At 40.5% G+C, this 18,150-nt stretch overlaps 1 protein-coding gene across 1 annotated transcript in view; it reads left to right on the forward strand.

Annotated features, from left to right (window-relative positions):
- itfg1 (integrin alpha FG-GAP repeat containing 1) overlaps window positions 1-16,470 on the forward strand; it is a 160,607-nt gene extending 144,137 nt beyond the window's left edge. Inside the window, exons 15-18 of the mRNA XM_079340390.1 lie at window positions 257-381; window positions 5,188-5,270; window positions 5,895-6,012; window positions 15,374-16,470. Coding sequence (XP_079196516.1) covers window positions 257-381; window positions 5,188-5,270; window positions 5,895-6,012; window positions 15,374-15,433 — 386 coding nt within the window. The 3' untranslated portion in view covers window positions 15,434-16,470. The remainder of the gene's footprint in view (window positions 1-256; window positions 382-5,187; window positions 5,271-5,894; window positions 6,013-15,373) is intronic.
- Window positions 16,471-18,150: the final 1,680 nt, after the last annotated feature.

Consider the following 18,150-nt stretch of genomic DNA (forward strand, 5'->3'; position numbering starts at 1 on the left):
TAAAGACTTGTTGAGTTCATTTCTGTAGAGAAAAGTACTCTTGATAAGTAAGCTCATGACAACTATGTTTTTTTTTAATTGATCTGCAATGGGGATAAAGGTCACAAAGGTCTGCAGGATTCATCCTCTTGATAACACTGTGTAGTTAGACTGTACAAGCAAATTGTGACTTTAGTATTAAAAACTGTGAGAGTGTTGAACAGACACATCCCTTTTATGACATTCAAAATGATTTTTCTCTCCTTCCTTCTTGCAGCCGGTCAGCTGAGTCAGTCAGCTCACTTCTCCCTGCAGTTGCCCTACACCGTGCTGGGACTTGGACGCAGCGCTAACTTCCTGGACCACCTCTACGTCGGGATCCCCAGGCAGCTGGGAGAGACGGTGAGAAAATATTAGAGGCTTATATTACCTGGACACTTCACAGCATGAACTGCTGATGGTCTGAGAGAGTATTTGGAGGAGGTAGAGGAAGGATGAGGAAGCTGAGAATAATGTGTACAAGCATTCTGCCTGCAAAGTGGATCAAAAATCTTGCCTAATGAGCTCACATCTGAGCAGCCTAACTTAAAATAATAGTCGGCCATTCGTAGCAGAGACGTTCAATGGCAATGCAAGATTCATGGAAAATGACATAGAACTGATTTAACAGATGTTATTTCATCCAGAGCAACAGCACAGGTTGTTTTGTATCTGCAGGTCATAAGAACGATTTAAAAACACTTTTATTATTATTTTATTATTTTTTTGTCGTTTAGAATAAATCCAAGATGCAGGCAGGACAGATTTTATGCCCTTCGCTGTGTTAAGGAAGTGGATGTCAGGAGGAGATTTTTCCTTGTGTGTCTGTTGATGAAGGACAGGAAGAGGAAGTTTTGTTTTAGAGTCAGGATGGATAAAGGTGCAACTCACTGAGACGTGTCAGCGCCTCCACGTCTTCAAATCACCGAAGAGAAAACATGAATGACTCTGTGCTTGCTGTCAATACAAACCAGCGGTAAATTAATACTCTGAATAAAAGATTGGATTTTTGTTTTTAATGAATTCTTCTGCCGGGTTCCTACACTCCACTACTTCAAATGTCAGCGCTCTTCAGCTCAGCTCGAGCTCCTTTTCACCTTCATCTCCATCTCTGTTTTCTCTCTCTGCTAGTACTCGTCACACTCAGCATTAGGTACGACGGGACCCTTTTCCTCTTCTCCCGTGTGGTACCGAGCTCTTCGTCAAGATGCTGATTAGAATTGTAGATGGCTCGGCCCGCAACTCTGAAGCTGTAGTGCAACCGAGAAACACTCATATCAAACAAGCCGTCTTTGTTGTCCCCATCCTGCACACTCCTTATGCAGAGATCTGATGTTTTTCTCTGCTTTCCCTTTTCCCCTTCGCCCTGTTCTTCTACAGAGTGATTTAATGAATACCTTAAGATGCAGCCCAATATGCAAAGTGGATTTATTTTTACCCCCAGGGACTAGGGATTGGATTAACTCCATCAAATGTACCTGTAATAAGGAGAAAATTTCTCTGTTTGTCAACTCCCTTCATTTATTCATCTCTGATTTTCATTTTCTTCTTCCCTCAATTTTCATATCTGTCCTGCTCCCATTTTCTCATCCCCCCTGCTGTGCACATTATAATTTCCTCCCCTTTCTGACTGCTGTTTCACACTGGGAGAGGTTTTGTAAAATCTACTCGAATATCTTCCATCTTCCGTCCAAATGTTCGTCTCTTACATTCCCCCTCCTCCTCGGTCTTCTTTGAGTCTCTCTCCTCCCGTTCACTTATCTTCCACCCAGGGGATTCCCTTTGCTGCTCAAAGTGGTTTGCTTCACTAATCAGTCCCCTCCTTGTCACTCTCACTCTCTCTGTCTCCCTCAGCCTCCATCTCTGTATCTGTCTGCCTCTCTCACTCCTAGTGTGCCAGTTTTCCCTGGCTTTGAACCAGAGAGTCTCTTTTTCCCTCTGAAGACTTGGGAACACTTTTCTCTTCCAAACAGCCAGATCCGATCTGCTCCAAGGCAGCCGCGGTGGAGGCTGACTTGTCTCCAATTCTGCTCCCCCGCCACATGCCGCACTGACGGCAGTGCTTTCCAAGAGCTAAGCGACAATGGCTGGCGGCGGGAATGTGCTCGTTATGTAAAAAGCATCGCCGTTGTGGCACGCTTATTCAAAATAGCTGCGAGATGTGGTTCCTCCCAGTTAATGAAGAAAAAGAGAGCGACATATAAAGAGCAGTGTCACTTCCAGATTCTGTCACATGCCAGACTCGGAAGTGTTTATTCCCTACAGATACAAGCGTGATTACAGCTTTTAAATCATTAAGTTGATGCCTCCTCTGTTTTAAAAGCTGAACTCTCGACCCCTAATGAGCCTGAGCATGACCTCAGAAAACTGAGCAGGGGCTAAATCACCACACAAGCCAAAAGTGGACTTAGCTAAAGAAGAGAATGGTATCAGATGGAGATTTGGACTTCCAGAGAAAAAGAAGTACTGTTGCACACAGAGGTTAAAAACCGTCTGTGTCAGTCGATGCTGATCCCTGAGGTGGCAAACTGCTAAAGTTGAAACTTTAACTTTGCAATGTCAAACTGCTATCAGTAACAGTGCTGCTAGCGTTTGTTTTTAAAGTCTCTGTATTTGAACCTGTGTTCTTTGTCACACTGCTTATTCACATTAACAAATCCACATTCTTAAAAGCATGAAAATATTGATTTGGTATATAAAACTATAGCCGAAACTATAGCTGAAACATCCTGCTATGAGCGTTAGGGTGTCACAGAATTTGAAGGCTTTACCATTACGACAGAATTCGGCGAGTTGGCCGAATGCTCGATCCTCTAAGAAAGGATGAGGCTGCGGTTAATGGCCTACTGAAGCCAGTCAGTAAGGAGAGCTCTGAATCTTTTGGTTTCAGTTTGAGAGCGGCTGGTGTTTTCATCTCTTCATACAGCCTACGATATAAACAGACAGAAGACGGAGGAATGGAAATGAGAGAAATGTGAAACATTCAGGCGAATGGACAAGTAAAAACCAAAGCTAGTACTATAGACTTGGTTGAACGGGTGTGCATGAAGGGTCATATCGTACACACCTGAGCAGTGACAGACTGTTGCGTTTCTTGCACACACACACACACACACACACACACACACACACACACACATACATACACACACACACACACATAGTACCTGTCTGCATCTGAATGAGATGCCTTACACTTTCATCTGTAAGTTATGTCAACACATCACAAAATTAGAAACCAAGAGAAACAGCTCTGAGTTATGTTGCAAACATGTTGTATTATTCCAAGTAGGGTCAAATGATTTTAAACCTCTGGATTATTCAGTCGTCTGATTGGAGAGGGGGCGAAGGACATGAAGTGGCAGGTAGCTTTATGAGCAGGTAAACATAAATGTGTCCTAATGGGAAGATTACAACACTCTCAAACAAGTGACCAGGGTTAAAAGTCCACTCTGAATTCAAAACTATCCATTGTTTTATTGTTGGGTTTTCACCACATCAAGTTTTTTTACAACCAAATCCATGTTGTTTTTGTCTAAACCCATAGAAGCACACCTTCACCACATGATACACAGAGACAGGACAGACATGTTGTGTCCAAATAAGAAGAAAGAGATGTTAAAAATATTTACTGTTTGACGTGACATATTTGGCCTAGCAAACGATGGTCTTCCCATGATGCCCCAGCAGAGATAAATGTGTTTATAGTCTGGTGCAGAAAATAGTTTTGGTTTCTACATGTTAAAACTCTGCTGTCATTTATTTGTGTGTTTTGATGATATCTAGGTTAAAACCCCTGGAAACCCATCACAACAAAAAGCTTCTTCCTATGTTATTTGTGATCGTATGTACATAACATCAGCTCTTTAAAAGTATCAGAATTGACCTTCCAACGGTCTTTTATGTTTTTAAACATTTCCGGACGTTGGTTGTTAAATGTGCCGTGTTAATTACGAAATATATTTCAAACCAATAATGAAAACATACACGCATGACCCGGCCAGTCAAGAGCAACATAACCATTCTGCTCCTACCGTCAGCGTTCATGCTTGTGTATGCCGTTCCTGGCTGCACATCGACCAGTGAGGATGACAGCTTGTCTTGCGGTCGATTTGGTCCTGCCTCGCTGTGCCTGCCCACTAAAAGTCGAGCGTTTGTCTAGAGCCACTCGTTGTCTTCAATTTAAGTTTCTTTTCAAACAAACCAGCACTCCACAAAGTCTATTATCCAGACAGTAAAGCACGCAGATATCCCAGGAGGCTTTGAGCAGCGAGTCAGAGAGTTGCAAAACACAATGTATGGGGGCACATTTTTATATAGGAGCTTCTACACCCACGCAGTCCTGACAAATGACCTGAGCTGTGTTTGAACAAGGATTTTTTAATAGTTGTGAATGTTTATTTTCACTCAGATTTCATACATATAGATTTGTAATATTATAGGTCAGGTTTCTTTTTCTTTCTTTTTTTTGTCATAACAACAGCGACATAATGTTAGTGTAGGTGTTCCTTGTTAAGTAAGGATTGGCCATATAACTGTAAAACCTGAATCTAGATAGGCTTAGTTTTACAAAGACAATAATATGTCAAATTAAAAGTAGTATGTAATGTATGCATCCTCATCCTCATGCAATCCTCAAATTGAGATATTTAATCAGATTAAAGAAGGTAAAACGACCATTACAACATCTCTAGTTTTTTTGTACTTGTTCTATTTGTGCTAACACTCAGCAGCTGTTCCAGTTTCCTGCCATGATTTATGTCTTTGAAGCAGACCTCAGTGCTGCTACCATGAGTAAAGTTAGAGCTCGAGAAAAGGCTATGTTTATTTCATAAAGACACAGACTGAGATTAAGACTTTTTTTAGCGGCTGGCTGAACTCACTCACTCACCCTCACACACACACACACACACACACACACACACACACACACACACACGGGTTGCTCCCCACAGTCAGGGTAATTTGTTACGAGAAGCAAAGTGTCTTTGTCTTAAATGCACATCTTAAAATAGCAATTCCACAGGACCCTATTATTCTGCCCCACAGGACTTAACATACATATTTTAAGTGTGTGTGAACATGTGTATGTAATTGCATAGGCTGTGACCCTAATGTATTACTATTTATGTGCATATAGCAACTTAATATGTTTCTGCATCTTTCCAGGCCATAAGGAAGAAGGAGTGGACGGCAATCATTCCTAACTCTCAGCTCATCGTCATCCCCTTCCCACACAATAACCCCCGCAGGTACAGAAACACTCACACTATGATGCAGAAGACGCATCGAAATTGCTCGCATCTTCACAGCACCTCATCTGATGCCACTTTAACTGCATATTCTGGTTAATGTTGCAGAAAGCATCACACATACAGACACACACACACATGCACAGACTCTCAGCTCTCAGCGTGTGTTTTCATGTTATCATGACGTTGTTCACATGTAGCTCAGAGCCCAGGAGGAGCTCCAGATGGCTGTTCACTAACACACGCACACACACACACAAACACACACACACACACACACACACACACACATCACATCACATCTAATAACACATGGATCCTCCTTCTTATACACTTGTGTACCCACCTAACCTGCCAGACATGCCAGCACACACATATTACCACCTACATACACACCATGAGTGAAATGCAATCTCACCAGTAAACATAAAGTTTCTTTGTATTCTTCTCACATAGAGTCAGAGCCAACAGATTGTGAGATGGTAAATTTAACGTCTGAAAGAGCTTTCATTCGGTGGAATAGGTAAAAGTTCTTGGAAATGAAAGTGAAAAGTCTCTCTCTCTCTCTCTCTCTCTCTCTCTCTCTCTCTCTCTCTTTGACTCTCTCTTTTCCTCTGTTCTTAGTTGGAGTGCCAAGTTGTACCTGACTCCCAGCAACAGCGTTCTGCTGACGGCTATCGCACTGATCGGAGTGTGTGTCTTCATCCTCGTCATTATTGGCATCCTCCACTGGCAAGAAAAGGTCAAGAAACACAAAAACACACACACACATAAATTGGGCTCCCCTCCCCAGATTTTCCCAGTAGACTTTAAAACATGAGTTGGAGCAAGTAGTCGACGAGTCTTTGCATGTTAATGATTTATATTATCTAAATCTGTATGTAGGAGGGGATCAGAAATTTGACCGGGATTTGAAATAGTTGAAATCACTGACAAATCAGGCCAGTAGTTTCTTTCACAGAGGGGTCAGATGGAAACATACAGAAATAGCTAACACACGATAAGATGGGGTTGTAACTTCAACTGACTGTAAACTACAAGCCAGTAAATTGTCGCCTGGGAGTGAGCAGCACAAACAGAACTCAGGAGTCCACCCTTGTTGCCGTCGTGCACAGCACTTGTGTAAGTCTGTTTTCAGAAAGAACAGCGTTTAATCGGTTTACATGGTGAAGGAGATAGTTTGCACTCTGGGTCCTGTTTTAAAACGTTATGTTTTCAGACACTCAAAACAATGCTGTCATGTCAACCAACAGCCAAATACAAGAAAAGATTGTCAATATAGTGTGTAGTGTAAACATGGCCTTAGTCTGTAACAGGACAGACACTCAGAGAAGAAACTAGGAGCTGCTCCTCCGTGGAGTTAAATGGGTTCTTTTTTCAACATCTTCATGAAAACTCTGTCGACTTACACTGTTTTTATTGACTAACATTTGGTCAGTTTTGAGAGGACAGCCTCACAGATAAAGTTATCTTTTATCCGATGTCGTTAAAGTTGGCCTCTTCCTGGTGATTTACTGCTTCAGAGTTTGTGTTTGCAAGAAAGAGCAGATTGGTCACAACCCGCAGCAGATGGGTCTCACTGCCCCTGTCCTTAAGTCCTCTAGCCTCCCACAGAGACACACACACACACACACACACACTCTTTGTTTTCTCTCTCTCTCTGCAGGCCATAACCTGGAAGGACGTACAGCTGTAATTGCTGCTTCTGTCCTCTCAGTATGGCAGATCTGCTGTTCATTACTGCCGTGAATATGCCCTCTAGGGACTCCGTGCATGTTTTCACGCTTGTTTTGTGCTTCAGCTCATTCTGGTTTGCTCTTCATTTCGATTACACACACACACACACACACACACACACACACACACACACACACACACACGACCCCTGATGACGACCCACAGACACTGACAATAATTCTTACAAATGTCCTTAATTTTTGGTCGTTTGGTTCTCTTGTCAGCCCCACACACGGTGGTAATGCTGTCTGCAGGGCTGAGCGGAGCAGTCAGTTGTTGGCATCCTCTCCAAGCCATCTGCCGTGTGAGTGTGTGCTCCTAATGTGTGCCTGTGCGTGAGTCTACACGTGTGCATGATTACACAGACAGAAGCGCTTTAATTGCCCTGCTTTTCGGAGATGTGGGCGTGAGCATCAGCCTTATTTGAAGCGATGCTGCACTTTAAAAAAAAACATGGCTGGTGCTTAAAATGAGCGTCTGCGTGCACCTAGCAGGCTCAGGTGGACAGGAGGATATATTTGTGTGTGTGTGTGTGTGTGTGTGTGTGTGTGTTGGGGTGTGGCCTATTTAGAGCTTTATGAGTGCTGAGAAACGAGAGAGGAAGAGTTAGGCAAAGACATGAACTATCATTCCTTCACTCATGCAGTGGCTGAAAGGATACGTTGAGTAAAATCAACGTCATTTTGGAGAATTCATTGTACAGAAAAGTGTCTGCCTTCAACTCTGTAATGTGTAAACACTGTCTTCCCTGATAATTCTAATCCTCAGTGAAGAAAACCCCGACTCTCATTGTGTCAGTCTTATCACTGTACTGTTGTTTTCCTTTGCTTAACTCATTGTACATAGAGCAATGCTCTCTTTAACTAAAATAGCTAAATAGATAGAGCAAGGCTAGACACGTTTATTTACATACATAAATAAATAATCCATTTTATTCATGACTCCAGGTGCCGACAAAGAATAAAAGTTGATCTGCTGTCAGTAGAGGTTGTTCACTTCCTGAGTTCCCCATGTGCTGAGGTGCCAATGAGCAAGGCACCAAACCCCCATCATCCCGGGTGTGCTCTCTGTGTCACAGCTCCAGTCCTGTTTGTGCATGTATGTAATTCAGGCCTATATTTGTGACAAGCATGAGTGTGGGATAAATAATGTCAAATTAGAAAATGAAGATTAACTCCAACAATCATAAGAACATTACACGTTTACTAACATTTTAAAAACACGTACAAACGGTCAACACAGTCACACATTACAGTCTGGATTCTCTCACAACACTTCTGCTGTGTTCACTCATGTGAAACTGTTCTTTAAGTGCTCTCTGTGCTCCTTCTTGTAGAAATACTGTCATCTGGATAATTAAATGATGGTGTGCTGGTATCTCAAGGCCAGTCTTTTTATTTAAATCCACTTCATTTTTAGATCTGCTGCTAAAATAACCAGTCAGGGTGGAATCCAAGCTGCAATGAGTCCTGATGTTTTTCATTGTGTTTATGTATCACAAAAAATGTGCTACCATTACGTAATATATATTTAACACTGACTCATGAAAACAAATCACAATATATTCAAACAGCTTAATGAATTATCAGGGTTTTTTTACAAAGCATATTCTCCACCCTCTGTTCCTTAAAGTAACAATCAAAACAGATTTCAATTGTTCTCACCAAAATGCTCCTTAGAATCTAACGTTGACTTTATATCTATTTGATATAGATATACTGATATACTTGATGGACACACTTGTCCATCAAGTCATGAAGAAAGTCGAGCCAAAAGCTGGATGATACTTGTGTGTCCAGAACAAGCCGGGCTGACCGAGCTGTAATCATTTTCATTGTCATGGTTTGGTTCTGTGTTTCGTCTGGTTGTGGTTTTCATTGTTCCCTGTTTCTGTGTGTTGGTGTTTACTTTGGTCTTTGGTGTGTTTCCCTGTATCCTTCTATGTTGTCTGTAAGTTTGTTTCCTGTTTTACTTGTGTTTAGATTCCTGGTTTGGTGTTTAGTGTTTCTTAGTTTATTCTTAAGTGTTTCCTGTTTTATTTTGTAATATCTGGTTTAGGTTGTGTTTTCGGTGTCAGGTTTTACTTTGTAGTTTTCCTCAGTGTTCTGGTCTTGTGTTCTTTGCTCCTTGTGTTTTCCCTCCTGTCTTGATTACCCTGATTGTCCTCACCTGTCTAGTCTATTTAGTCTCTGTGTCCCTTCCCTCGTGTTGTCAGTTCATTGTTTGTAGTTTCTGTTGTATGTCATGTGTAGTCTGAGCCTGTCGTTTGTTCCCTCTGCTCCCTGGATTTATTTGGTTTTGGATTCTCTGGATTTATTATTTAAGTAAGTAAGTTGTTTTTGTCTTTAGTTTAATGGATATTCTTTTTCTTTTTACCTGCATTTGGGTCCTCCTCCCTGTTTTTCTGCCCACACCTGTGACATTCATGCCTTTTAATTGACCTCGTTTGGATCCGTTCCATCATTTCTCCAATGTGCTGTGATGTACTCTGACAGAAAATGTGATATTTCACCACTTCAGTGGGTGTTACAGTCTTTTGTATGGCAGTTTATTAACCATAGCGGAAGAATCTCTAACATGAGTCAAAATGTTTCTCCTTAAATCAGTCAAACTGTGTTGATCTAAACTGAGCTGCAGCAATTTTGTCTACATCGGCCTGTCAAGCAGACCTTCAGTGACATACTGCAGCACTGTGTTCAGGCTAACAGAGCAGTTTGATTTTGATTTGAATGCTCAAACTAAAGGACACACTCGCCTAATGTGATTTAACCTCCTTCACGATTCAGGGAAGTAAGAGTGAGGATTGATCCTGCGAAGCAGTCACTAAAATGCTCCCCCATGTCTCATCTTGTCTTGAGGAGGGGGTGATCTGTAAGGTCAGGTCACATCGCCTGATTGACATTTGGCATTTCTGTGTGTTAGCACTGCCGCCCCTGGTATTTGCTCTTCTAAAAACAAAGTCAGATAGAGGAGAGTAGCAATGGGGCAAAGACATGTTGTCCTGCCTTACAAGCTAATCGGACTTCAACACCAATCCACTGAACCTCAGTGTAGGCTGGGTAATGAGCTGGGACAGTATGCAGATTAAACAGAAATATGTCAGTCTGAGGTGGAAAGAACAGAAAAACTGGTGACTATCACGACACGTGTTGGTTTGTACACTGTATTGACATGAGTATATTGCTCAAGAAGAGTTAGTGCTGTTCCTAGAGACTTATTTCTCTGTTGATTGAACAGAAATTTAAATTCAGGCTAGTCGATTGCTTTAAACGTTAGAAAACCATCAAAAAAGGTTGAGACTGGTTTTATTTATTTAACACGGCTAGACAACTTTGTTGCTTGTTAGATTTTTATTTAAAACAGTTCATTACACGCTTCAATAATGAATTGACGGCTATTTCAAATGCCGCTTAGATGCAACATACATTATTCTAAGGCTCAACATTGTCAGATTGGTTAAAGTTAAGAGTTCTTGCACTAGCAACCTTCAGTCCTCCCTGCAGGTTAAAGGTCACATACCTGTGCTGAATGTGGTTAAGCATTGTCCCAGTTGAGTAATTATGTACCAGTTTATCTGCGCAGCTCTTTCAATATGCCATCTGTCCTCAATCCGGTTTACATCCAGGTCGTAGAGCGAGGAGAGATGAGTTAACCTTGGCTTCAAATGTCCAATTTTTCCCCTGAGGTTTCCACCAGGGAAACATTTTGAAATCCATCTTTGAACCAAGGATGCATCATTATCAAACAGGTTGTGTGTGCCAGGCTTAATTAGTTGATGTTAAAGCCCTATGAGACCACAAAATCCCCCACTTTGGCTTTCACCTGTTATCAGACAGACACGCTCCACCATGTCATTAAACCTCTAGATGGACACAAATCAATGCCCCGCTGCGTAATGATGATTCAGGCCCCACAATGACAATTTAGTGGTATCCCCTGGATATGCAATTAGACAACGCTTCAACAGCAGCACAGCCCAGTAGATACTTATCCAGTTGAATGGACCTTGAATCAATCCATCCACGCATTAAAAAACATGTTTTCTAAAAAAAGCTTAACGTCAATCAATTTGAGTCGTTGGTATCTTAGAAGATGGATGAGCGCTTTATTAGGAATCAAAGCTAGCAGGATAAAATATGCAGTAAATGTGTTGCTGCCCATGTTTTGGTCGCTGCAGTTTAGACATGAGTGAAGGATTGACTGTTCATTAAAAAAAGACAGACTTGTCAAGAGGTCCCTCTAATGAACATGAGCTGCTCTGCTACAACATTTACAATGTGTGCTGAGGAATTGACAGCAGGTATGGTTACATTCAACATGAATGAATGAATTTTTACATGTTCTCATTCCCAAGCAAGCAGCAACCAAGGGTGTTGAAAAATGAAGCAAAAAAAATGGCAGATCTGTGACTGTCCACTTGAGACGGTCTACAAAAATAAAGGAATCTCCATGTGGTGTGATATTAAAATGCTAATCTTTGCAGCAGAAATAAACATGTTTACAGCCTGGTTCATGAAATCACTTTGTGTCTCTGTAAATCATCACTTTATTGGTTAAAAAAACAGTCATTCATTTTGGAGGTGCCAGTAGCTTAGTGGTTACCTCCCATGTGCGAAGGCTGTAGTCCTCCAGGTGGGCTTCCCAGGTTCGACCTGTGGCATGTCCTTCCCCACTCTCTCTCTACCAGGTTAAAAACGTTTATTGTCTCTAAATAAAGACGTAAAATAAGCATTTACAACTGATAAAAACATTGTTTATGATATTTGATTTGGGTTAGGGCTGATTTGACTGACGGAGGACCTGTGTTAGGGGTTTGCTGGGAGACTGAAGGCCCACTTTAGCTCTGCATATACATTTACTCAATTGATGGAAAGTTATGAGACATGGTGAGCTTCATCGTTCAGATTGCCTCTTCAGAAACTGATGGTTGACATCACTGGGTCAGTGTTTTATTCTATCTATGCTCCCAAGTCATCAAATAAAGCGGATCCCTGCGTTTACCACACTGACAGATAAAGTGGTTTACTCTCTCATTTAGCATAAATCAAGCAGCCGTGAGTGTGGGGTGAGAACGTGTTGCACCCATCCAGACGATGGGGTCTCTTTATGAAAGTGAAGTCAGAGGAATGCTGACTCGCTTCATTTATTTAATCCTGGCCCTCATCCATATATGCTGCTGTATAAAATGAGTTCTGTTCTGTTCTGTTCATCAAGGTTCAAACCAACAAAACGAATAACACCAAGCTGAATCCACCTCTGTTCTCATAACACTCTGTTTGACTTTGTAGGTGCATTTCATGAATTGGCTCAGAGCTTTCTATCCTACTTATGTTCTGGTGTCATCTTGCTCGTCTGTCAGGCTGCTCTGAGCTCGACTCTTCCTCCGCCGCCTGCAGCCCTCACACCTGCCTGTGAGCTGTGATGCCCAGATGATGATAATATACTGTTGGCTATAAATACACACTTATTATCCCTTTATGAACCCTTATCCTTACAAGGACTGAAGCTGTGTTTGTTTGTGTGCTGATCCTAGTCGGTCTCATTGTTATTTCTCCAGAGACTGTGTGAGTTGGGACTTTGCAAAGATCATAGATAATGGAAGTAATTGTATTTTCCTACCTGTGGAGCTTCAGTTGAATATTAAAAGGTTAACTTCTTATTAAGGAGTCCCATTAAACTAATTGTCTAATCCTGCGTTGCTTAAATTGGATAATTAAATGACAAAGTTCACCGTATTTTTATTTCATGAGGAGTTGTTGAGGATAATAAGCTTTATGATGAGAGAGTTAGGACACCGTGACAGCAGGCCTGTCCGAACACAACACTGTTCACTTTGATCCTGATTGATGGGAAAATGATGCTGTTCCATCTTAAAGTGGTCGCTGCTGGTAATCTGCATCTTGAACATTCAGATCACGGTTGTTTTCTCAGCTGTAGGTTTCGGAGTAACGCAGTGTGCTCACATACACGAGCACACGGATGAACACACCCGGGGTAATTTGAGCGTTTTGATTTTAGCCTTTTTTGTCATGCATTTTTAATTTTCATCCTTGAAGGATTCAGGGGCTACAGCTGTCACCATCTTTGATCTGCATGATTTAGTTTCCATGGTAACAGCACAGGTGTTGTGTGGTATATTGCAAGGTTAAGGGAAAAGGCAGCGTTTGTTCGTAGCAGAATGTTGCATAGTTGACTCACAAACATACTGAAGAGGGGATGTTTTGAAGCTGGAGGATTTGTCCTTTACCCAAAGATCTGTAGAGTTCACCAGACCATCTGTCACATGGTCAATGTTCATTTATTTTAATGGTCAGACAGAAACTCAATTTAGTTGTGCTATAAAATCACTCCAGTTGTGTAGCTAACAGGTAGGCTACGCAAGTATCCAAAATGCCTTTTGATATGTGGAATCAGTGCGTCCACTCGCCAAAACAACCATCAAACACCATCCAGAGCTGAGACGACTTTTACAGCCGGTGATAACTTACCGATCTTTAACACAACACATTCTGAGACATTCATCTCTCTCCCCTGTAGTTATGAGCGACACAACAATTGAACTTGTACAGGACTCGAGTGTTGCTATCTCAGCACAGTTATCGACAACAAACTGACCAGTAACACCAACACCAATGCAAGATTTACAAAGGCTCACCAGCGCCTCTATTTTCTGAGGAAACTTCAAAGTTTGAGTGTTGATAGTACTATGATGAAATTATTTCGTATGTTCACCTTTTGTATTCAGTGAGGTGGCGGGGTTGTCATTTCCTGCAAATACAAGACCTTAATTTGGGAGAAATGTTGTATTCTAGGAACCTAAATCTGTTCATGTTATTTAAACACAAACCTTTAATTAGTTGCACCAGAGAAAATCCTACTTCGGCAGTGTTCTGTGAGTTTTGACTGCCTACTATCCTCATCTGTGTAATAACAGTGAAGAGCTCATTTTACCTCATTTATTATGTGACAATGGCACAGTCAATTGATAGCTGGCTGTGTTTTTTTCTTCACAGATAATAGGGTTTTTCATGAATATTACGATAATTCAATTCAGATAAATATGACAACAGCAGTTTCATGCTCACGATGTTACAAATCTGAAATTTCTGCTGGAAGAATCTAGATCATTACTCCCAATCAGAAGTCCAAATTTAACAGTTCAGTGTTTCTGCTGGAGGGAATTAAGTGTGATTGCATGTATATGTTTTTCGGTCCTCTTAATATGTTTGCATTTCATATGGCTAAAACACCAGGGCCCGTATTCTTGAACCCTCCTGAGTGACGAGTGTGGCTCCATGTGACAAATTTCTCAGAAAAATTCTTCAATTCAGGACTTTTTCTAAGAATTTCCCCTCAAAGTTCAGACTAGATCCTTGTAAAGATGAAAGTTATTCACAAAGTGTTTTAGCCCTTTAAAGAGCTCCTCAGGTGTCAAACTGTGAGGAGGAGTGAGGAGGACTTCTAACAGGCTGAAGAATTTCTTAAACTGAAGTGAAAATGGAGACATTTTTTCCAAAAATTACATGGAGAGTATTTTTGGCTCATATTTGGGCAGAACAGTCAAAAAGGATTTGTAAAGACTGTTTAATCCGTCTCTGACTTTTTTCTTTTGTCTACATATGCATATGCTACATATGATCAGGTTTATTCTCTGATGGGCACACTGCCCAACAGAACTGTAGTGTTTCTTAAAATGTAAATTATGTAATCTGACAATCACTAATTAAAGCTCTTTACCTGCTGATGTATCGATCAGCCGGTGAAGAAGCTGTCGCACAAGCGGGCATGATTTGAAACATTTAAAGTAGGGCTTACATATTATCAGTCAGATGATCATCTCATAGTGTTTATAATTACACAATGTCTTTTATTAGAAAAAAAATAGATTAACCAATCACATCTTCTGAAAATTGTTTCAACCCCGCCTCCTCAGTAAGACGAGTTCAAACAGTCTGTTACTTCCTCGCTCAGAGTTGCTCTGAGATTGTTCTTAAATCGCTCTTAAGCTAAAAAGGATTTTTAAAGCTAATTTATGAGCTCCTGGTAAAGATGAAAGTTATTCACAAAGTCTCTTACATCATTTTTATCTGTTGGCCAACTATGAGTCAATAATATTCCTCATGAAATGTTTGCAGAAACCCTGATCTCTTTCGACTTTTAATACCTTGAAACATTTCCTGAAGGTGTTAGTCAAAGGAATACAGACCTGTGGATTTTCATGGCCGCAAGTATAAAAGCATTTACATCACGCTGACACCCACGGACCCCCTACACACACACACACTCACATGCACACGCACACACACACACGCACAGAACAGATAAAAAGCTAACTGTCTTTGTTTGACTTTGTGTGTGTCATTTAGAAAGCAGACGACCGAGAGAAGAGGCAGGAAGCCCACCGTTTCCACTTCGACGCCATGTGATGGAAGAGAACTGCATGATGGGAGATCATCGTCTTCTGTCCCCGTCCTCCTTTTTGCCCTCACACACACATTTCAAGGGCCAATAAACGGATCCTCATTCGCCATAAAATGTTTCTTTTTGATAATTTCCCGTCCTCCAGTCAGATGTGAAATATTTATGTTGTGTTTCATTAATTCATTCCAGTGTAAGAAGTACAGAAGCTGTAACAAGGCCATGGAGACGCAGAGAGAAATCCTGATGGAGATCACTCAGGAGTTTAAAGCAGGGCTTTCTGTGGACGGGCTGCATGATCTTCAGGGCTGTTATTAGAGTGTTTCTTTGGCAAAACGACAGTTTTCTGTTCAAGCGCCCAATAATTACTGCAAATTGATGAGCTGTGTGTTAATTCACTGGAAGGAAAGCACTCTTGGCACAAAGTGTTAAATGTGAAATGTTACTTGAAGTCCACGCGTGTTACTGTACATTGTCTATTTTATTTCCCCTCTTTTTTTAATCTCAATAATTGTTAGGGAATTCAACGGAGTCATTTTATTTTAAGCTGAAAATTGAACCAGACCAGACAAATGCATCACAATAACGAGGATGATGTACTCTGAGAATGAAGCACTGTATTCAGGTGGGCTGAGTGCAGATTCATGTTTTCCTCGGTCAATCATATCACAGTGCATCATGGGAGTGCCAGAAAAAGCTTTTTTTTGTTGTGTCCCTTTATTTCTACTGTAACTGCATCAAGGCTCAGCAGATCGTCTGAAGACCGTTTGTCCTGCGTTATACTCCAACCCTTTTTGAAAGATTAACTTTTAACTGTTGTCTTTTGAAAGGTAATCAGGCCAAGGACTCCGATGTGTTCAGATCTTCATGTTAACGAGAATGAGCTCATGCCTTTTCAAGTGGTTTGCACTTTATAATAACAATTAACTGCGGGTGTTTGTAATTTATTTTGCTCTGTGGATTTTATTTGCTAATGAATGTTCGAGCTACTAAATGTGTTTACTTGCTGAGTTTGAAAATAAAAAAATTCTCCTGCTTAAAACAACTACACAACTCGCATTTAATTTTGTTGCTTCTTCTTTTTCTTCTGTTACAGGAGCCCTAAGCAGATATACCTGTGATAATAAGTCACACTAGGTTTTTTTTCCTTGAGATCTCTACTAATATCAGTGGGTAACAAATGTTTTCCTGGGAGAAAAATATTCTTTCAAAAAGTCTATTCAGCGTTTTCATTTTGTGTCACGTTTTGTCCCATCTCAGGTCAAGACACGCACCATTGTTCATTGAACAAATCTGATTTGTTAAAAAATATCTGAAATTTGGGTCGCGATTTTTCACCAGGGAGATGGTGGTGGGTCCTGAGCCAAGACCATGTGAGAACCACTGATATCGAGCTAGCAGCATTATAGTAACAAGTTGGATATAGTTGTATATATGTTGTGCTCAATATTTCAGCGTATTTATCTCACTGTCTCCGGACAACAAAGCTTGTTTAAATCATTGTCAGATGATCTAGAAAACAAAACAATAGGCTGGTTATTGTGATAGCTCAGGACATGACATGTCAAGCTGATGTTGCCCATCCTAATGAGGTGAGTTAAGCTTTTTGCAGTGTTTTGTTTTGTGCTTCTCCAATTCTGGGGTTATGGTATAACCTATGGGATAGAGTGAAATATATGTATAGAAGCATTTCCTCTTGGGTCTCCTTATTCTTCTTTTTTTAATATTTTTTTTATCTGTGTCAGTGCAGCAAAACCTTTAGGACAAAAACAATGGCAGGTGCCAGTTTTCTTAAATAAACATGATTTTAGAGTCTTTTTTTTTTCAATTTCTTAGTCTGGATTTCTGCTCCAACGGTTCTTCTCTTTGAATTTAAAAATGCATCACTTTTTTCTTAATTTTCTCAAATGACTTTTTCGAGAAGTCCCCTAAGCTTTATAAATATTGAGAAGAGAAGTTGCAGATCTAATGTTATGATCGGTATTTCATTTTGACTGATCAAATTGTTTCCAAAGCATCCATCTTTGAATTCATACTCTTAAAATCATATCAACATATATCTTCTGTGACGCAGATGGCCTAGTGGTTACGTAGATCACGCTACCACAGTCTCTCAAGCTGGCTGCTGGGGTTCAAGTGCAACGTGCTGCTCCTTTCTCATGTCATGTCCCACTCTCTCCAGATTTCCTACTCTATCCACGGTCTATCTAAATTACGTCAAAAATCAACCCAAAAAAGATTTTAAAAAAAAAATTGGAGTATTTTCTGATGTAAAGCCTATCCTTCATCGTTTTTGTGTGATTCAAAGATAAGGAAGTTGCTCATGAATGACTGAATGGATTTTTTATTTTGTATGCATTTAATTGTAGGACTTGAGATATCCAGTCCAACATTTAAATACCCAGACAGTAAAGATTAATTTGAAATGTTTACATGACTTTATGTTGTGGTTACATTTCTTATTCAGGTCAAAACATGTCAAGGATTTCCATGTGGCAGCTGATAAAAATTGCTACTCCTTTTTTTAAAGGGTTTACTCCAAAATAATTATTATTAAGGTTCATCAAAATGTTATCTTATTTTTTAATTAAACTTATTGATCTCTAGTTGGTGCTGTCTTTTTACATTTAAATTAGAGAGAGAGATGAAAGTAACTATGTCAAATGATTCTGTAGCTAGATCCATGTACAAAATAAAAAAAGGTGGTTAAAACATGTGCTTCAGG

This window comes from Symphodus melops (genome assembly GCF_947650265.1).
Source record: "Symphodus melops genome assembly, chromosome: 3".
Lineage (NCBI taxonomy): Eukaryota > Metazoa > Chordata > Actinopteri > Labriformes > Labridae > Symphodus > Symphodus melops.